General features: G+C 44.7%; 1 protein-coding gene across 4 annotated transcripts in view; it reads left to right on the top strand.

Annotated features, from left to right (window-relative positions):
• gabbr1a (gamma-aminobutyric acid (GABA) B receptor, 1a) overlaps positions 1-18,956 on the top strand; it is a 55,553-nt gene that overhangs the window by 5,954 nt on the left and 30,643 nt on the right. For 2 of the 4 annotated variants that reach the window (XM_018740731.2, XM_018740732.2), the window contains exons 2-7: positions 7,829-7,914; positions 9,094-9,158; positions 9,464-9,602; positions 10,411-10,596; positions 13,541-13,555; positions 14,658-14,675. In XM_018740731.2, the coding sequence (XP_018596247.1) occupies positions 7,836-7,914; positions 9,094-9,158; positions 9,464-9,602; positions 10,411-10,596; positions 13,541-13,555; positions 14,658-14,675 (502 nt within the window). In that variant the 5' untranslated portion in view covers positions 7,829-7,835. The remainder of the gene's footprint in view (positions 1-7,828; positions 7,915-9,093; positions 9,159-9,463; positions 9,603-10,410; positions 10,597-13,540; positions 13,556-14,657; positions 14,676-18,956) is intronic. The other 2 variants (XM_018740733.2, XM_018740734.2) reach the window with 1 other exon arrangement.

Genomic DNA, 18,956 nt, shown 5'->3' with positions numbered 1-18,956 from the left:
GGAGATGTCGGGAATGTTATTTGTGAGACAACCTGATCTCTAATGAAGATGGTAATATTTTTAACTACCCTGTTTTTCCTCGCGTATTTTAAATTGAGTTAGACTTTGGAATTCACACACACGTATTGCAATGACCAGGGCTGCATCAGATTCGGGTTACAGCAGTGCTAAAATGTCCAGCATAATTGTGCATTTTGTCTGTGTTTGTATGTGAATAGTGCTGTCATGTACACATACGCAATTTTCATCATTTAGTTTTCTCTATACCGCGAAACTAATTGCATTAGAATAGTTAACGAAATTGTTTTTAAAGAGAAGGACGAAATAATTTAAAGTGAAAAAACACAATTCTTTACACCATGAATGAAGTAAAGGTCCAACACTGATACTGAGAATGAGAGAAAAAAGGAGCAGTGGAAGGGGGTCAAAGAAAGGGGAATATTAAAAACAGACTTAATGATAAAGAAGGACCGAGAGGGAGGGAGTGTGAGTTGTTGCCTGGCAACAGAATTAGGCAGCGCTGCCTGCTTTCATTTCTATCTGGGAACGAGAATGCCTTCTGTTATGTGATGTGTCTCCCTGTAAAAGGGTGTCTGTACGTGTGTGAGCGAGCGAGTGAGCGAGTGTGTGTGTTCAGCGTGCGCCAATGTGTAACAGGAGGACATGAGGAGAGAGTCTGAGTGTCCTGAGTGTGATAACAGAGATGCAAAGGGTGGTAAGCCAAATGTGCAAGGACAGAAACAAAGAGAGGGGAAGCGCTTTTAACATCTGCCATCCTTCTTCATGCTTCCGTCCCCGGTAGTTCTGAGTGTCTAACTGCACCACAATTTATACTAATAATAGAGATTGCGCTTGACAAAGTTGCCCCAAACACTAATTCCCTGATTAGTATGGTAAGAATACAGTGTATGTTGATAACAGTTGGGGGGCGGGTGGCGCAGTGGGTTGGACCGGGTCCTGCTCTCTGGTGGGTCTGGGGTTCAAGTCCCGCTTGGGGTGCCTTGCGACAGACTGGCGTCCCGTCCTGGGTGCGTCCCCTCCCCCTCCGGCCTTACGCCCTCTGTGTTGCCAGGTTTAGCTCCGGCTCCCCGTGACTCTGCGTGGGACAAGCGGTTCAGCTGATGCGCGTGTGTGACGTGATGCGATGTTGATAACAGTTCTGTCAGCACTGGATAATGAAAGTGCAGAAAATCTACAAATTCTCAGTGCTTTGAAATACAGTATGTTCATGTTTCACACCTGAAGTATAAGGGGCACAAAGTAATCGTAAATGTGCTTTCTTAGATTAATTCCTACGTTTATGCTGCTCCATTTTTTCCAAAGCAACTTTCAATGAACACTACATAGTGTTGTCAGTCTACACCTTCTTCACCAAGGTGACTTACACTGCTAAATACACTACTTACACTGGGTCACTCTTCCATACGTCAGTGGAACACACTCTCTCTATCACTCACATACACACTGTAAGTGATTTAGCAATCTACCTGAACTGTATGTCTTTGGACTGCGGGAGGAAACCAGAGCACTCAGAGGAAAGCCACGCAGCTCAGGGGAGAACATGCAAACTCCACACAGACTGAGTGGGGAATTGAACCCGTGTCCTCTTGCAGCACCCAAGCGCTGTGAGAAAGCAGTGTTACTCACTGTGCCGCCCTCCTCTTAAAATATGTTATCTAATTGGGATTGTAAAAAATGTAACATAGTAGATAGCAACATACTGTACAGCTACTATCTACTATGTTACATTTAAAAAGTACAGTATAAAAATCTGAGTTGACTTAGATTTTAAACTTCATGGACCCCAGTTTAAGGTAAATATTAATCTTTGAACTGTTTTGTTTCAAATATGAATATTCAGTCCTTTGGATTTATATTTATCATACATTAATAACTGATGAATGGGGTGGTGGCGCGGCAGATTTGGCCGGGTCCTGCTCTCTGGTGGGTCTGGGGTTCGAGTCCTGCTTGGGGTGCCTTGCGATGGACCGGCATTCCGTCCAGGGTGTGTCCCCTCCCCCTCCAGCCTTGCGCCCTGTGTTGCCGGGTTAGGCTCCGGTTTGCCGCGACCCCATATGGGACAAGCGGTTTCAGACTGCGTGTGTGTCTGTGTGTATTAATTGATATTACACTATCAGTGTCAGAGCATGTTCAAATAAATTAATTAATTCATTTTCATCCTTAATATCTATGTACCTAAATGCAGCTAGTTCTTATTAATACAGCGAACACCAACGATGGTATTTCTAAGGGCACGTTAATTTCCTATGCACGTTTGACATTCGCAACTTAGCGTCCGTGTGCGTATTTCTCCCTTTCAGTCCTACCAGCGCGCACATCTAAGCAAGCTGTGCTTTGAGTCTTCCGCCATGAGCTCGACTCGAGCCTGCGAGAGGATGCCTCGGTGACTTTAAATGAGGTGTAATTATTAGTGCACGTTTGGCGGGTCCTTCGGTGACGGATGCTGCGTGAATTGTCAACGTGTCGCAAGAAGCAGAGAGATGGTGTCAGTGAAGGAAACCGAAAGGCATCATCAGTAATTAGCGGGATTCCCGGGTATTAGTGTGGACAGCGAGGCAAAACAGAACCTCAGGGGGCTGCGAGCACGGCGTTTTGGAGGCTGACTTTAGCAGGGCGGGTGACCGAGGGAAGGTAGATGTGGGCACACGTGTGGTATCACATTTTTAAACCCGCTGTCGTCGTCGACGGTGGAAGAACCGGCAGAGCCGGCAGAAATGCCCCGAGGGTTTGCTTTCCTTCTGGTGACTCCATTAAAGTGAGGGCCACATTTCCTGTCAGGGCCTTGTTACATTTACACCACTGCAAGGCTGAGCGCGGTACATTAATCCCCAACCACCCCCTGCTACTCCATAATGCTGCATTTCTTCCCCTCTGGGGGAGTTGCTTCAAGGATAACGGGGTTTGAAGCCGGCATTAGTGAGACCGCCGGGAGAGGCCTGCGTTTGCATTTCCTACCTCCATCAAGCTGCCGTCAGACGGGGGAATTCCTTCTGGATCCATGTTGCCAGATTCTGGCAGAGCAGTGCCTGTCCTGGCTGCACAGTGGAGCAACAGCCTCTTGTGGCATTTAAGGCTTTGTTCGTTACCAGTATGTTTAATATACCGTGCATATTAAACATACTGGTAATGAAAATTTTTTTTTTTCAATTCCACACGGTGGCACAGCGAGTAGCGCTGCTGTCTCACAGCGCCTGGGTGGTGAGAGAGGACGTGGGTTCGATCCCCACTCAGTCTGTGTGGAGTTTGGATGTTCTCCCTGTGTCTGCGTGGCTTTCTTCTGGGTGCTCTGGTTTCCGCCCACACTCCAAAGACATACTGCTCAGGACGTGAGTTCAGATGGATTGGAGACTCAAAGTCACCCATAGTGTATGAGTGACACAGAGAGAGTGTGTTCCACTGATGTATGGATGAGTGACCCATTGTAAGTAGTGTATGTAGCAGTGTAAGTCACCGCGGTGAATAAGGTGTGTGGGCTCATAACACCACATAGAGTTCATTGGAAGTTGCTTTGGAGAAAAGTGTCTGCTGAATAAATAAATGTCAATGTGCATTGCTCTTTATAAAAGGGGCGGTGCGGGGGTGCGATGTGTAACGATGGGACCTCACGACTCCTGGGTTCACATCCGGCTGTTCGTGCGGAGTTTTCTCCGCGTGCTCTAGTTTCCGCCCACAGAGATGTCCAGAGTCCAGAGATGTGTTTCAGGTGCACCGGTGCCTCTAAATTTCCAGTAGAGTGTGGCTGCGTGAGCGAATGTGCGTGTGGCTTCCATGTGACAGACTGGCTCCATGTTTCCAGGGTCGACTCCAGACTGCCATCGCTCCGCATTAGCTCAAGCTATTATTGATTATGGATGGAGAGATCAAGGCACGTCACCATGCTGTACACAGTACTGTTACGCGCACATCATGACAATGGCATCACGGCAAGCGAAAGACGTGCTTCATGCGTTCAGTACTTTGGATGCACACACATTCTGATGAAAGGATTCTGGTTCCTTCCTTTGACGTTAAAAAAGAAAAAACAGATGTGCGAAAAATTAGACACAAACCCGATGCCCTCATGCCTGCAGCTGCCTTACTGCGCCGCTGCTTTGTAGTAAAAAGAGCACAGACTACAGCCGTGTGCTGCGCAAATGAGTAGAGGTTCACACTGACACCTGCGGGACATTAGAGCCGTTTCAGATGCATTTTTTGGCTTCGCGTTCAAGTTCGGCTTTATGTAAGATTAGCTATTAAATTATCTCTCCTTGCTCCTGTCATGCTGTCCCCGTCTCAATATCCTTCCGCAGCGATAATCTTTCGTCTCAGAAATAATCCCCTGTCTTTCCACCTATTTTTCTGTGCCTCATTTTGATGAGCAGCGTGGTGCAAAAATAGCCGCTGGCATGGACTAAAGGAATGACAGAAGCCTTTATGATGGGTTCCAAAGAGACAAAATCTGTGAACTGGAAATTGGAATTCTCTGCAGTTTGGTCAGTTGGAGGTAGAGGAAGTCGCTATCGTAAAGGCAGATCTGGGGGCTCGTAGGAAAAAAAATGGATTCGTCAGCGTTATGAGGTAGACATGATAATTCTGAGCGTTTTGTTTCCATTGCACATTCTAGATGTTTTCATCTGGACCAAATGTTTAAGTGTAAAACACTGTTCGACAACAAACACACACACATTAAAAACTATATGTACTCACCGGCCATTTTATTAGGTACACTTGCCAATTAACAGGGACAGACCGGTCCTCAAAACATATTGCTGCAGCTCGATATACATAAAGCATTTGGAGAGACAGGGTCAAGAGTATCTGTTACTGCTGAGCCGAGGAATTTGCATCTGCAAGATGTGTGATACGAGTGCTTTTTTTATGTGGCATGATTGTCAGTACCTGATGGTGGCTCTGGCATCTCAGAATCAGCCACACTCCTGGGATTTGCATACACTACAGTGGCTACAGTTTACAGAGCATGGTGCAATGTACTGAAACATCCACTGAGCAGCAGCAGTTATGTGGGTAAAAAAACGTTGTTAATTACAGTGGTCGGAGGACAATGGTTAAATTAGTTAAAGCTAACGGAAAGCCAAAATAACGGCTCGGTAAAACTGCAGCGTGCAGAAGGATATCTGAGAGAGCACAACTCATCGAACCTTTAAGCGGATGGGTTACGGCAACAGAAGACCATGCTGGCTTTGTCTGCTTTCAGCTTCGAACATCGAGATGAAGTTTCAGCGGAGATGCAGAGTAATGTGTCATGTCAAAAGTGGAAACCAATGGTGCTGGTGTGATGGTGTGGGGAATGGTCTTTTGGGACACGTTAATTTTTTAAGCACCAACCGAGCATCATTTGCGTACCACAAAGTACCAGAACCTTGTTGCACAGTGCATTTCTTCATTTACATTACATTTAAATTAACATTTATTTCTTTAGCAGATGCTTTACTCCAAAGTGACGTACATCTTAGAAGAAAATGCAATGAGTGCGTTAAATCAACAGTCCAGTTTAATGTTTCTCAGATTCATACTTCCAGTTGGATAACGTACCATGTCAAAAAGCATCATCGTCTGAGGATGGTTCCATAAATATGACAGTACCTTCGCTTTACTCCAGTGACCTGCACAGTCTCCACCACTCCATCCAGTACAGCACCTTTTGGATGAGGTGGAACACTATGTTAGCAGAATGAATGCAGTATCTAATCTAGCAAATAGCACAGTGGTTAGAGCTGCTGCCTTGTACTTGAAGGAGTCACATTTAAATCCCTCCTCTCTAGTACCCTTGAGCAGAGTATTTACTCTGAATTGCTACAAAAAAAATTCTCCAGCTGTGTAAATGTATACACAGACACAAATATCTATCTTTTTATTGTCATTAGAAATTAAAACTACGGATAGCCCTCTTCTTATGACATACGACCACCCATGTCATGACTGCAGTCCTATTTAACGTATTATATTATTTTCAAGTTAGAATTTTAAGATGTAATGACTAACCATTGGTTAAATGAGAACACTGGCTGGTCAGACTGCCACAAAATTACCTTGAATGTTACTGCTTGGGTGTGGGGGTGGGGTGGCCCACAGTCCTGCTCCCCGGTGGGTCTGGGGTTTGAGTCCCACTTGGGGTGCTTTGTGATGGACTGGCATCCTATCCTGGGTGTGTCCCCTCCCCCTCTGGCCTTATGCCTTATGTTACTGGGTAGGCTCTGGTTCCCTGCAAACCTCTATGGGACAAGTGGTTCTGAAAGTATGTGTGTGTGTGTTACTGCTTGGGTCTCACTCAGTGTTTGGGTGTCTAGCAGCAATTGCATTTTGTTTGCAAACCTTTTAGTTTGTGATTCACTTCAAGCTACTTTTAATTTAGAATGTCTAGCAAAAGTGCTTTAGTGCGATTGAAAAGGAAAATGTGAAATACCACAAATTTAGAAATGAACATAAAAATAATAGTGGAGCATAAATATAATACTGTACTGCACTGTAAATACACACACAGTCTGAAACTGCTTTGTCCCAAGTGGGTCGCAGTGAGCCGGAGCCAAACCTGGCAACACAGGGCACAAGGCTGCAGGGGGGAGGGGACACATCAGGATGGGACGCTAGTCCATCACAAGGCACCCCAAGCAGGACTCAAACCACAGACCCATCAGAGAGCAGGAACAGGCCAAACCCAGTGTGCCACCATGCTCCCCTATTATTGTAAATACACACACATCATCTGAAACCGCTCGTCCTATGCAGGGTCGCGGGGAGCCGGAGCCTAACCCGGCAACGCAGGGCGAAAGTCTGGAGGGGGAGGGAACACACCCAGGACGGGACGCCAGTCCACTACAAGGCACCCCAAGCGGGACTTGAACCTCAGACCCACCGGAAAGCAGGGCCCGGTCCAACCCACTGCGCCACTGCGCCACCACGCCCCCCTTCTTGTAAATATATCATTCTACATTAGTATTATTTTAATGTGAATAATGTGTGAAATTAATGGAAACATAACACAGCATTTATACATGTTGTTTATGCATCCTTTTGGTGTATGTAATATGAGAGGATTTTCAATTTACGACCAGGACGTCAAAACGAAACCCCGTTGTAAAAATAGGAGTAGTCGTATAAGTATTTCTTAGTCATAAAATCAGCCCCCCTTATATCAGACCGGTGCTAGACACCCAAACACCGAGTGAGGCCCAAACAGTAGCAATTAAGGCAGTCTTATGGAGCGGTCATCATTAGTCATCACAGCCCAAAATCCTGACTTGAAAATAATATAATGAGTTAAAAGGGACTGCTGTCCTCAATCCGGGTGGACATTTGCCTCATTATTAATGAATTGAGCATAACCCCGATAACCCTGCCTTTTAATTAAAGATTCCTCAGGTCATAATGAAGGAGAATTGTGCAGCTTCTGGTGACTGCAGTCCAGCGCTGTTGCAGCAACCTGGCACTGGTAGGCAGGTCGGTTCGGTGCACCAGGTGTTCCCTCCATCTCTCAGTGGGATGCGTCGCCACGCGGAAAATTGCCATTCAAGGCACTCCTTGGCACTCTTGTACGCAAGTGGCTGCCTCTCACTTGGAGCTGGACGATGAGGGGCAAGACCAAAATAACACTGCCAAATGAGCTATACACATGCCACATGCAGGACAAGGCGAAAAATCCCGGCGAGCGAAGGAGCCGCGGCTGCCGAGGTTGGCGGGGCCGGCGCGGTCGGGACGTGCTTTGGGTTATTCTTTTAGAAACGATTCCGTCGTATCGCACGTGATTCAAAAGGATCGTGTGCCCGATTTACTTTATTAACCGCCTCTCTCTTTCTCTTTCTCTCCGCAGATAGAGGATGGCTTTCTTATCGCTCATTTTCATGCTCTGCGTTCTACCGTCTCTCACTGTGGCTGCACATAATTCAACAACTGGAGGTAATTTGTGTGTGGGTTAATTACCGTGTTCGTGTGTAAGGATCTTTTATCTGAAGCCACAGCTCATCCATTAGCTTGCATGAAAAAAAAAACTGGTAATTTGCTGGGTATATGCCCTTTTACATGTGCATGTGGCTCTCTTACCGACATCTCTTTCAACACCTTGCGCCGAAAACCTGCTAGAAGACCAGAATAGCAGTGCTGCTCTTAAGAAAAGCTTGCGTTTTCTTAACTGCTAACTTTTTTATGGCAACATATGCTTTCTGAAAGAATGGGGGAAAAAAAGAGAACGCGAGAGCGCTGTGCGTAGTTGCGGGCGGTTGTGAAACTAACCGACTTGACGTTTGTGCTCTAGGATATTTTGCTAGCCTTCCGAAGTACATCTGTGCAACACGAAAATTCTACGTCAAAAATACAAATGCAGCGTCTCTTTCGAGGACCGAACCTCGTTTTACTATCTGATCTTTGTGAAGTTGCTGCTGCATCCCTGCAGAGCGCCGGTAATAAAATATACCATGGTTCCTCGGCTAACGGCTTCAAGTAGAATCGCTCCACCGATGAATAGGAGACACACGCTGCTCGTTCCGTTGTCTGCATATACTTCTGACACTCTTAACACTGGCCATCGGGAAGTCCGATTGTTAAGGGAATGGGTTTTAACGAAAGGTGGCAAGTTCGGGTCCTAGGGGGTCCTAGGGGGTCCTGCTATTGCATTTGTCAGCGAGCTTCTTGACCTGCGTCCTTTCTGTGTGGGGAAATTGTAAGAAGTTCCTTTGTGCTGAACTATGTGAAATGCTTTGGATAATATCCCATGATGGCTAGTTTGATTACGGTACTGCTGGAAAAAAAAAATGATCTAGGCCCACTGATACACAAAGACAGTGTGGGCAGGGGTTAGTTCACCGCTCGTTGCATCATAAAGAGGAGCTGTCAGCGCAAGGATTTGCCTGAACTACATCGCAGAAGTATTAAAGCAAGTATTTCTTGTCACAGACATTAAGTTAATCTGTGGAATAATTTTAAGTCAGAAATAATTGTATGAACAAGCTGTCCCTGTGAGATCCAGGAAACTCTTTTTTTCTCTGTAGGAAGAGGATGCCGTGGGTGGATGAGAACAGAAATTTGTTTCCTTACTTGTCAATCTTGGAATAATTTGCGGTGTACTGCTCTCTTCTCCAGGCTGTGCTATAATTCGTCCTCCGAGAGACGGAGGCATTCGATACAGAGGCCTGACACAGGAGCAGGTACAAAGAAATATATTAAAATAGCTGATTTCACTCTGCATGGCGGATGCGGTTGTGTAACAGTTACCGGGGTTCTATTTTCTGCTAAGCAAATAAAAATATATAATAAACGTAAGACAGTCAGAGGCAGGGTAGAGGGATGCTCTGATTTCTTACATGCCGAGATTCTCCATGAATGACACAAACTGCTGTAACTTTACAAACACCGCACCTGAAGGAAGCACACGCACACACACACACACACACACACAGAGAGAAACACACTCGCACAGACGGCATGCTGAGCTCTTTTCTTCTCCGTCTAGATCCGCAGTGTGCAGATCCTCCCAGTGGACTATGAGATTGAGTACATCTGCAGGGGGAACAGAGTAATTGTGGGCCCCAAAGTGAGGAAGTGTCTCCCCAACGGCACCTGGACAGACATCACACTGCGCAGCAGATGTCGTGAGTGCTTACTTATTTGCCTGCTGTCTTTCCTGTGACCCTCACCAACTCATCTTTCTGATCTCCTGAAGTCCTTGTGCGGAAAAAAATAGGAATCTTTCCAAAGTAGAATAACATACCTAATATAGCTATTAAATTCATGGTACTGAAGGCAGTTTTTTAGTTAAAGTGGTAGTTTTAGATCAAATAGTTAATTAATTTGGGGGGCGCGGTGGCGCAGTGGGTTGGACCGGGTCCTGCTCCCTGGTGGGTCGGGGGTTCAAGTCTACTTGGGGTGCCTTGCAATGGACTGGTGTCCTGTCCTGGGTGTGTCCCCTCCCCCTTAGCTTTTCACCCTGTGTTTCCAGGCTAGGCTCCCCATGACCCCATATGGGACAAGCGGTTTCAGTTGGTGTGTGTGTGTGTGTGGTTAATTAATTTGTTGTCAGTAATTGCTTGTCCAGTTCAGCGTAATGTTGGTCTGGAGCCCATCCTGTAAGCATAGGGTACGAGGCAGTGTATGTCCTTTATGGAGCACCAGATTGTCGCAGGGCAGTCTCACACACACACACACAAACACACACGCACGAGACCTAGTAGTCCCAGATGTAAATGCAAGGAGAGGAGGTGCTGTTGTGCGTTGTATCAAGGGACTTGCTTCAGTTAGCATCTAGCTGTATTAATGGAACAACTGTAACTTTTGAAAGCAGTAGATGCTTTGAGAAAATGAGTCAGAAAGCTGCCACATTATGCGATGTTCCCATTAGATTTCGGTGACAGGCAGCAGCCAGCATGAGTGTGCTCCATTTCCTCCTCGTTCCCACTCCAGTGCTTCAGTGCCCACGGGTGTGGACGTCCCTGGAGAATGGGTACGTGGTGTCGTGGACCCCGGGGCTCCCGGCGGAGGGGACCGTCCTGCAGTACAGCTGCCAGGTGGGCTTCCGAATGGTGGGACGCAATTCCACCGTATGCACCAAGCTGGGGAAGTGGGACTCGCCCAAACCTGTCTGCCACTGTAAGTATGCCACGTGCTTTGGGTCCATGCGCGTGGGTGTGTTTTGTGTCTGTTTGCCGTCTTTTGGCATGTTCGGTGTTGTGAAAGCTCCAGTTTGCATCTGTCTACTATGTGTAATTATATATGTTTGTATGTTGGTGTTTGAGTTAACGCTGTTTTTATAATGCATGGTATCATTACCTAATTACTGAAAAAAATCCTGTTTTAAACTGATTGTGAGCATCACTGTGTTTGTGTTTTTAGAGGTGTAATTGCCAAGAAACAAAAAACTCTGAATTGTAGTAAGCATGAAAAATAATAACGTTTAGGCTCCTGCTGAAATGAATTTATGCACCCATCCCTTGATTTGAAAGGGTAATTTATTCTCAAAAATACCTTTGTAAAAAGAAAAAGTTTTTTTTTTTCCCATTATTTTAAAAGGAGACCATTCTTACCTGACCCTGAAAATGTCAACCCAGTTTCACTTTATTGGGCAGAGTAAAAAGCGCTCGAATGTACGCACCGCTACAGCAGCCTTGTATGCCTTTGCAGTCAACACTGAGAGTTTTCACATAATTAACCACATTTAACAATACTTCTTCAGTTTTTTACCTTTTTACACGCTTTCCATGAATTATATTTTTAGTAAAACTATAAAAAGGTGTTTTAGGTAGCAAAATAAAATACAGGCTTCCTTCATATAAGACAGACTCCTGCTATAAGCATTTATGTTATGAACAAATTTTCCTTGTTCCCAGAAATATGAACAATGAGCTGGCAACTCTCAGTTATGACAAATGGTTTATGAGAGCTGCAATTACAATACAAAGTGTGCACCTTGGTGATGCTGAGCACGACGGAAATCGAACAGCCCCTCGCAGGAAGATGTGGGTTTTCTTGACCAAGTCAGGTACCTCTGCCAGCTCATTAGCATATCTGAAATCTTGTGACTCTTGACTCTTGACCATCTATCATCTTAATCACTTCAATCAGCCAAACATTTAAAGAAGGTGCTAAAAGTTGAGGATGTAGCCTTAGGTAAGAATTGAAGCGACAGAACACAGTATTGTTACGAAAGACTTTGTGTGACTTTGATTGCCTATGTATTTATCACAATTAGTAGTTTACCAGTTGCTTAGCAGTGAAAGGGTTACAGGCGTTATAGCTCATTTCAATAATGAATTTTACGAGAATTGCCTGATTAGGTAGCGTTCTAATAATAATAGTAATTATAATAAACACATGCAAAGACCATGCCACGCATAGCCACGTTCAACCTCACAGTGCAGCTTTAAGGCACCTGCTGTGACTCCGTGCTGCCCAAGAACAACAGAATAAAGACATTGAGATGGGGATAAAGGAGCTTGTGAATGTGTTACTTACAAGCAATTTTCAAAATGTGGATCTGGATACTGTGCAGTAGTTCTGATATTCTGGACTTAGTTTTGAATTTGATCGACTCAGGGTTTAAAGGATAAGGCAGGAATTTTGCGTGTTTTGTGAAAGAAATTGGTGAAGTTCTTGTGGCTGAAGGATGCATTCTCGGTTTTTCTCATTTATGGTAATGAAGAATTCTTGGTGAGAATACTCTTTATGAGCAGGTCATCAGGAATGAGTTACACTTGTTATTGCGAAGGAAGTCTGTATTTAAACAATTATTTAATATTATAATTCATTTAGCATTTTTGATTGCTCTGTGGGTTTTTACGCTTACTGTAGTGTGCCGAAGGTGGCTACATGTTGTGGATGCGGAAGAGGGAGGCAAAGGGCGTCATTGTTGAGATGGTGGTCGAGGTGTTTGGGAGAGAACTGGTATAAAGAATGACGCATGCGCTAACACGCAAGCAGCTCCTGGGCAGCCATCGTATCACCCTACCAGACTTGACATAAACTCTCCACTATCTCTCAAGGTGATGAGCTTTCTTTGCTGGAAGCATCCATAGGAAGATGAACATCTTTCTGTGACACTCAGTAGCTCAAGGATCTCCAGCTTCCAACACATGTAGTATGATGCTTTCCCTGAATTTTCATATAAGTGCACGTTAGCTTTGCTTGTAAAACGTAAAATGTATATAATGAATTTTTATGTACCGACGGATGCGTGTCCTTCTCTAATGAACAACAAAAAGAGCCTGTTTCCTACTCGCTGTTCTCTGCAGGATATTAAAGAAAAGCACTGTTTTGGGGGAATAATGCTCTGCTAATACCCTAATTTGATACAAGTGCCAACGTCCAATGGTGCCTGTCACTTTTTACTCATTTAGAGGAATCAAATGGTGTTTGAATCAATTCGTTGCTGACATTAAGACTTCCAGGGACAGTACGTGAACTGGAAACGACAGCGATGAGTCGCGAGGTGTGTTTTTGGGCCGAGAAACTGCCGGCGCTTCATCGCTGCGCGTTACGTTTGACCGAAACCAGGTACCGTGAGGGCCGGTCAGCAACTCTGTATTTCACTCTGCCTTTGTAAGGTAAAATGCAATCAGAGAAACAGCGGAATCAGTACGACAGTTTCCAGCAATCACAAACTCTTCAGACATTCAGCTCACAGCAAAAATATGCCTTACTTTCTGCCAACACAGTCAGTAGTGGTATAAACACTGGTCGACTGAAGCGCTTTCATAAAATCCACTCTCCACAGTGCAGCAGCTATAACCTTATTGTTTCTTGCTGCCTCTACGCACAGTGACATGCATTTCGGTTTCGGTGTCGCTCGTAGAAGCGCATCGGGCGATTGAACGACATGGTGGTGCCCTCTAGAGGTATCAGTCTGCCAGCATCAGCAGCGGGGGGTTCGGGGGTGGGGGTGACAGGCTGCCCACGGGCATCTCATTAGGGAAACACAAAACTGGGCAGAGTTTCGTTAATCAGCCCCCCTCGGTGCGCGCGGCGCCAAGGGCGCAGAAACGACGCGTGGTGTCGACAGCTGCTTCCCCACTAACGCGCCCGTGTTCTTCTCTTGCAGCCGTCACCTCCGATGGTGAGGGTTTCCCTTCTTTCTAGACTCTTCTTTCCAGTGAGCCCCAGGGGGATGTAGAGAGAGGAGGGTGTCTTTCAAAGCCTCATCATGTTGGGCTTGCTTGATTTCGGCCCTTTTTCGTAATCGGATGGGGAGACAACAACTGTTTTGCACTTCTGAGGGAAAATGTTCTTTTAGCGCCTGCGGTCCCTCACTGCGGAAAATGAGATTTTATTTAATTTAATGCGAAACGAATGAAATGATGAGTTCGCATGACTAGGCTCTCTCTCCACATCTCTGGCCCACTTGCACGGTTCTGCCCGGGCCCGTCTGGGGCCCACCGCGACTCCCTGACCCCACGCCACGCCACGCCACGCCACGCCAGCATGCGCTTCTGCACGTTCACTTCCTCTCCCTAGGGCTGACATCACCTCCAGACTCGCTTCCTGTGATGCTGCGCTTGGCGTTTCTCCCTGCCACATCAGCATCTGTCAGCATTCAGCTCACCTCACCCTGTTTGAACTCGCCGAGGTTTCCGTCAGACCAAAGCGTGCCCATGCGCACCTACCTGGCTGCCAGGTACAGGTGTGAACTTTGCAGCTCCTGTTCACAGGCCTCTGGAGGACATGTGTGCCGCTTAGGGAAGTCACTTGCATCCTGTAAGGTTCCTGCACCTGCATTCTTTAACTGGTCCTGGAGGGTTGCATTCAGGAGGTTTTATCCCACCCAGCAGTAAATTACCTGATGTCACTTATTCTCTTCTTGGCCCCTATTTAATTTACTTTCTAAACTCTTTGTGGTGGAAGGTGAGCTGACAAAGTTACTGGTTTTGACTCTCCTGGACCAGAGCTGATCCGCCAACATTTTGTCTAATGTAAAAAAAAATCTCAGCAGTATGGGTGTGAATAATAAACTGATCCTTGAATGTATTAGAATACACTGTACTACGGTAAAGTTAGTTAATTTCAGTTAGTGTGTACAACTGCAGATCCCCCGTCTACTTTTATATTTTATTTTTTATAGTAGCACTGCACAGATGCAATATTAATATTTTGTTCCTCCAGTGTGTTGATCGCTAACAGTCTTTCTTCTCTTTCTCTTTCTTGCACACATTCTTCCGAAGATGACCGGCATTACTCAGGTAAGAGCAAGGGTTTATTTGAGAACTCTAGTCACTCCTTATATAACAAGACGAATAGTCCTCGCTATATTGTGCCCCACTTTATCTTTTTAACAGATATTCTGCTCCTTCTTCGTGACCTTGTTTCACTAAAAATACTTTAAGCGTGCAGATATATCCCTAGACCAGGGATGCATTTTTTCTCAAAACTGAAAACTACAAAAAAAAAAGAAGAAAGAAAAAAAAAAAGATGGTTTTGTATCTATTCTTGAAAATTGTCTTTGTGTGTTTTTAGAAGTTGCTCCCTGCTACGGTTATGGTCATTTTATGGAATTGCCAAAATGTACACACAGCACTGTTAATTTTGTACTGAAACTTAATAAATTAATCAGAAAAAATTGTTAAGAATTACAATGGAATATTCATATACAGTCATGTTTGGATAAGAAGGATAAGATTAAATTTAAAAAGTACTACTTGAAATGCGTGTGGGGGTGCAGTGGCGCAGTGACGCAGTGGGTTGGACCGGGGCCTGCTCTCCAGTAGGTCTAGGGTTCAAGTCCCGCTTTAGGGTGCCTTGTGACGGACTGGCGTCCCATCCTGGGTGTGTCCCCTCCCCCTCCGGCCTTTCGCCCTGTGTTGCCAGGTTAGGCTCTGGCTCCCTGCAACCCTGAATGGGATAAGCAGTTCCATGGAGACCCCCTTCACTTTTTGCCTATGGATGGTGTTGGCCAGACATACTACTAGTGTCCCACTAAATGTGTCTTTTACAAAAAGTATGAATTAATATAGGACAACATTTTTTTTTAAAAAAATCCTCTATTCTTACCTGTTTCCCCCCAGCATAAAGATTAAAGCTGAGTAACACTGCATGCTGTCATACTTTCCATTGTGTCACATCACTGCACACATTGAAAATTCACAATTATTTCTTATGGGAATAATAGTTCCCCGTGTAGGATCCTCAGAAGTCGCTCGTTGTGGTCCGGTAGCGGAGCCCTGTGGGTCTTTAGAAATGATTTTCTCATCACGTGTAATGACATGTACAGCATTTCTTGTAATATCCACACTTCACCAGCAGGGGTCACCAGTTCCCTGTTTGTTGCCTCTTGTTTTCACGTCTCCATCGACAATAAATCCGTACGGTAGTATTTTTGTCATATTTTCTTGCTCGAATACATGTGTAATTCCATCTGTAGTAATCACAGTAAATTTGTTATTTACCTCAATTGTGATTTACAGTCCCGGCGAGGAAATTAATGACACCGCAAAGACTCAATACATTTTCCGCAAGATCATGTGCGTGTTTAGTTGTGTTATTATGACATTAACTAAGCATTTTGATAAACTCACAGCACCGAACAAATTGTGAATAGGCCTGAATTTGTTTTTCCATTCTTGTGTCACTCTTACACTGTTACATTTGGAAAATTCTCATTCTGTTATGTGCTCTTCTTCATAGTTAAACAATACATTTACATTTTACATTTATTCACTTAGCAGACACTTTTCTCCAAAGCAACTTACAATGGATACTATGTAGCGTGATCAGCCCACACACCTTATTCACCGTGGTGCCTTACACTGCTAGATACACTACTTACACTGGGTCACTCATCCATACATCGGTGGAACACACTCTCTCTGTGTCACTCACACATGAATACATGAATTCCTATGAGTGCCATTGACTCCAGGCCCGTCCGCTGCTCTCGGACACAATGAATCCTGTATCTATATATTTCTTTGTTCTCCGGCCTATTGCTGACTGCTCTGCACAGCATGGCTACAGAAATACTACAGTATTTACGGTCAGTTCCGACAGCAAGTCTGAAGGATTGTTGGTCATTTTAGAATTTGGCAACATTAGACTTTCGTGTCAATAGGTCACAATGATGGAATTTATGATTTCTACATGCATAAATCTAAAGTTAAATGTGTACTTGCCCTTTATGCAAAGGAAGGAGGAAACATTGACTATGTATTTTTGGGCCGGTGGCAGACAAGGGGGTGGGAACCATGTAGTTGCTAATCTAGAACATGCTCAATTTACCTTGTCCTTTGCTCAGCTAAACTGCCTTTATGGTTGTCATCTCAGGCTTTTTGAAGGAAGTGACTAAAAATATAATGTACCTGAGACCGTCAAGACGGAAAAAGCATCATTGTAAAAACTTTGCTGGTTGGGGATGTCAGCCGGTGAAGATGCATGCTGAATTTGAGGGTCGTTTTGTCCAGTGCAGCTTTTCAGAAACGTTTTCTAGGCATCAGGTGTGTCTTTGATTGAAAGAGTTAAAATAAAGTTAATTCTCTGACCTCCAGAGTTCATTTTAACATTTCAAATGTTAAAGATTTTATTTAAGATTTTATTTAAAAAAATTTCCCTGTTAATAATTTATCCTTAAGTTCTGTATTTACTTTTCATGCAGTACTTTAGTCTTCAAAATACCAGAGTGTTTTCTGAAACTGCAAGGGCTGTTTAGAGCAGTGCTATGTTTGTGGATGTGTCAAGTGATAATGGTTGGAGACTGGCCGCATTCTCCTTTGCAAGGTGTGTTCATTGTACTTCTCCCTATAGATTTTAGGTTCCCTGTGCACATGTATAAAAACCTGACCCTGTATGCGCTGGCTAGAAAATAACACAGCGTTTCTGTACAGCAGGTTACAGCAGCAGAAAGGTAAATGAAAGCCTGAGGCTTGGAGAACATTGTGGTGAAATGGAAAGCTTATATTTTGTTCATAGTCACTATTAAATAGATGCTGGAGTCCACTACAATGAAGGCACTTGAACAAAGTACTTTGTAAATCGAATTATGTGTAATATCAGGTTGCCCTGCTCCTTTATGTACCACCTGTGCCAGAGGGTCCGATTACAGTGCTACGCATCATCAGTTGACATTTGACATAGCGGCAGGGCCCAACACCGCCGACTGGACTGGAAGAGCAGAAAGTCAGTAGGAAAGAGGATCACAGCCATAGCACTGAAAAGCAGTGATTCAAGGAAAAGTTTCTCGTATTGCAGTGGAAGCTACAGAACTAGGTCAAAAAGGGCAAAAAAATATATTTTAAATCATACTTCTGTCTTCTTGCAATAATCGACCGTTCGCAATGTACTGTTACGTTGTTGTCCCTTTGTGATGTCATTAGTCATTTTGATGTATTGACCTGAAGGAGAAGCTTCTGTCTCTACATGCAGTAGTCATTGGCTTTGTCTGCCGGTTGTCCCTGAAGGATTTCAGAGGAGGGATAGTCAGGACTACAAAAGGCTGTGGTGGGCATTGATTTACAATGACATCCTCTGGAAAAGACACCATGATGGAGCTATTTATACGCCGAATGATATTTACATCCATTTATCTGACACCTTCCCCAGAGGACCTTATACCATCATCATGGTAAAGATATGATTCATGCAAATATCAAAGAAACATCAGCTGTATCCTCTTCAATAACACAAGATATTGTGATATTGTTTTAATAGGAACAACGTGTAGCTGCATGCAGGACTACTGGGTGCTTTAGGTAGTTTAATGACATACTAGATATTAAGCGTAGTTTTCTTACAGCAACACTTGTGGCCATTTGTGGGGTGGAGGCGGCCATGTGGGCAGAACAGAGGCACAGGACAGCAGGGGTTTTAAAAAACTGGGCTTTTAATGAGAGAAAAGGTTATGTGGGCCTTTAAAATAGAAACAAAAACATGGTGAGTTAAAACACCCACCAGATTCCAAAACTAGCCAACAAAAGTTGATCTTCACACTATAACTCAAGGAGACTGTTTTGTCTCCGTTAGTGTACCTGGTGTTTTCTCAGGCCTCGCGATGGACGGAACGAGGGGATGGCATGTTAAACGCTGTGTTTGAATGAGATGGGGCAATTAGTTACGTGGGTCGGAGGGTCAAAAAGTAAGGCGCCGCGATGGTTCTGGTTGGAGGTGATCCAGCCTTCCATGGACGCTGTTCAGGACATTTGCACATTCTAGTAACGGTTCATTTGTTGTAGGAGAAAACGAGCTTATTGTTTGGGGCGAAGCCCAGATCCTTGCTAACCTGGGAGACTGGAGCAGGACGCTTCTCATGAAGATAGGGATGTAAAGGTGTGCTGCCTGTTTGCGTGTCTGAAAAATAACTCAAACTCTGAGGGACCGAGCAGGATCTGTGAGGGAAACTCGGAGGTCCGAAAGAGATGCCTGCGAGTCAGAAAAAAAAAAAACTTATGATGATGGCATCTGCAGTTTTGAGAACTGAGAAGAAGAAACGCCTTAGTATGGTTTTAGGGGATTCAACTCGAGGGGTATTAACAGAT

Source organism: Scleropages formosus, chromosome 18 (assembly GCF_900964775.1).
Source record: "Scleropages formosus chromosome 18, fSclFor1.1, whole genome shotgun sequence".
NCBI classification, from domain to species: domain Eukaryota; kingdom Metazoa; phylum Chordata; class Actinopteri; order Osteoglossiformes; family Osteoglossidae; genus Scleropages; species Scleropages formosus.
The sequence above is the reverse complement of the archived record's forward strand: the minus strand, read 5'-3'. Positions and strand labels throughout refer to the sequence as shown.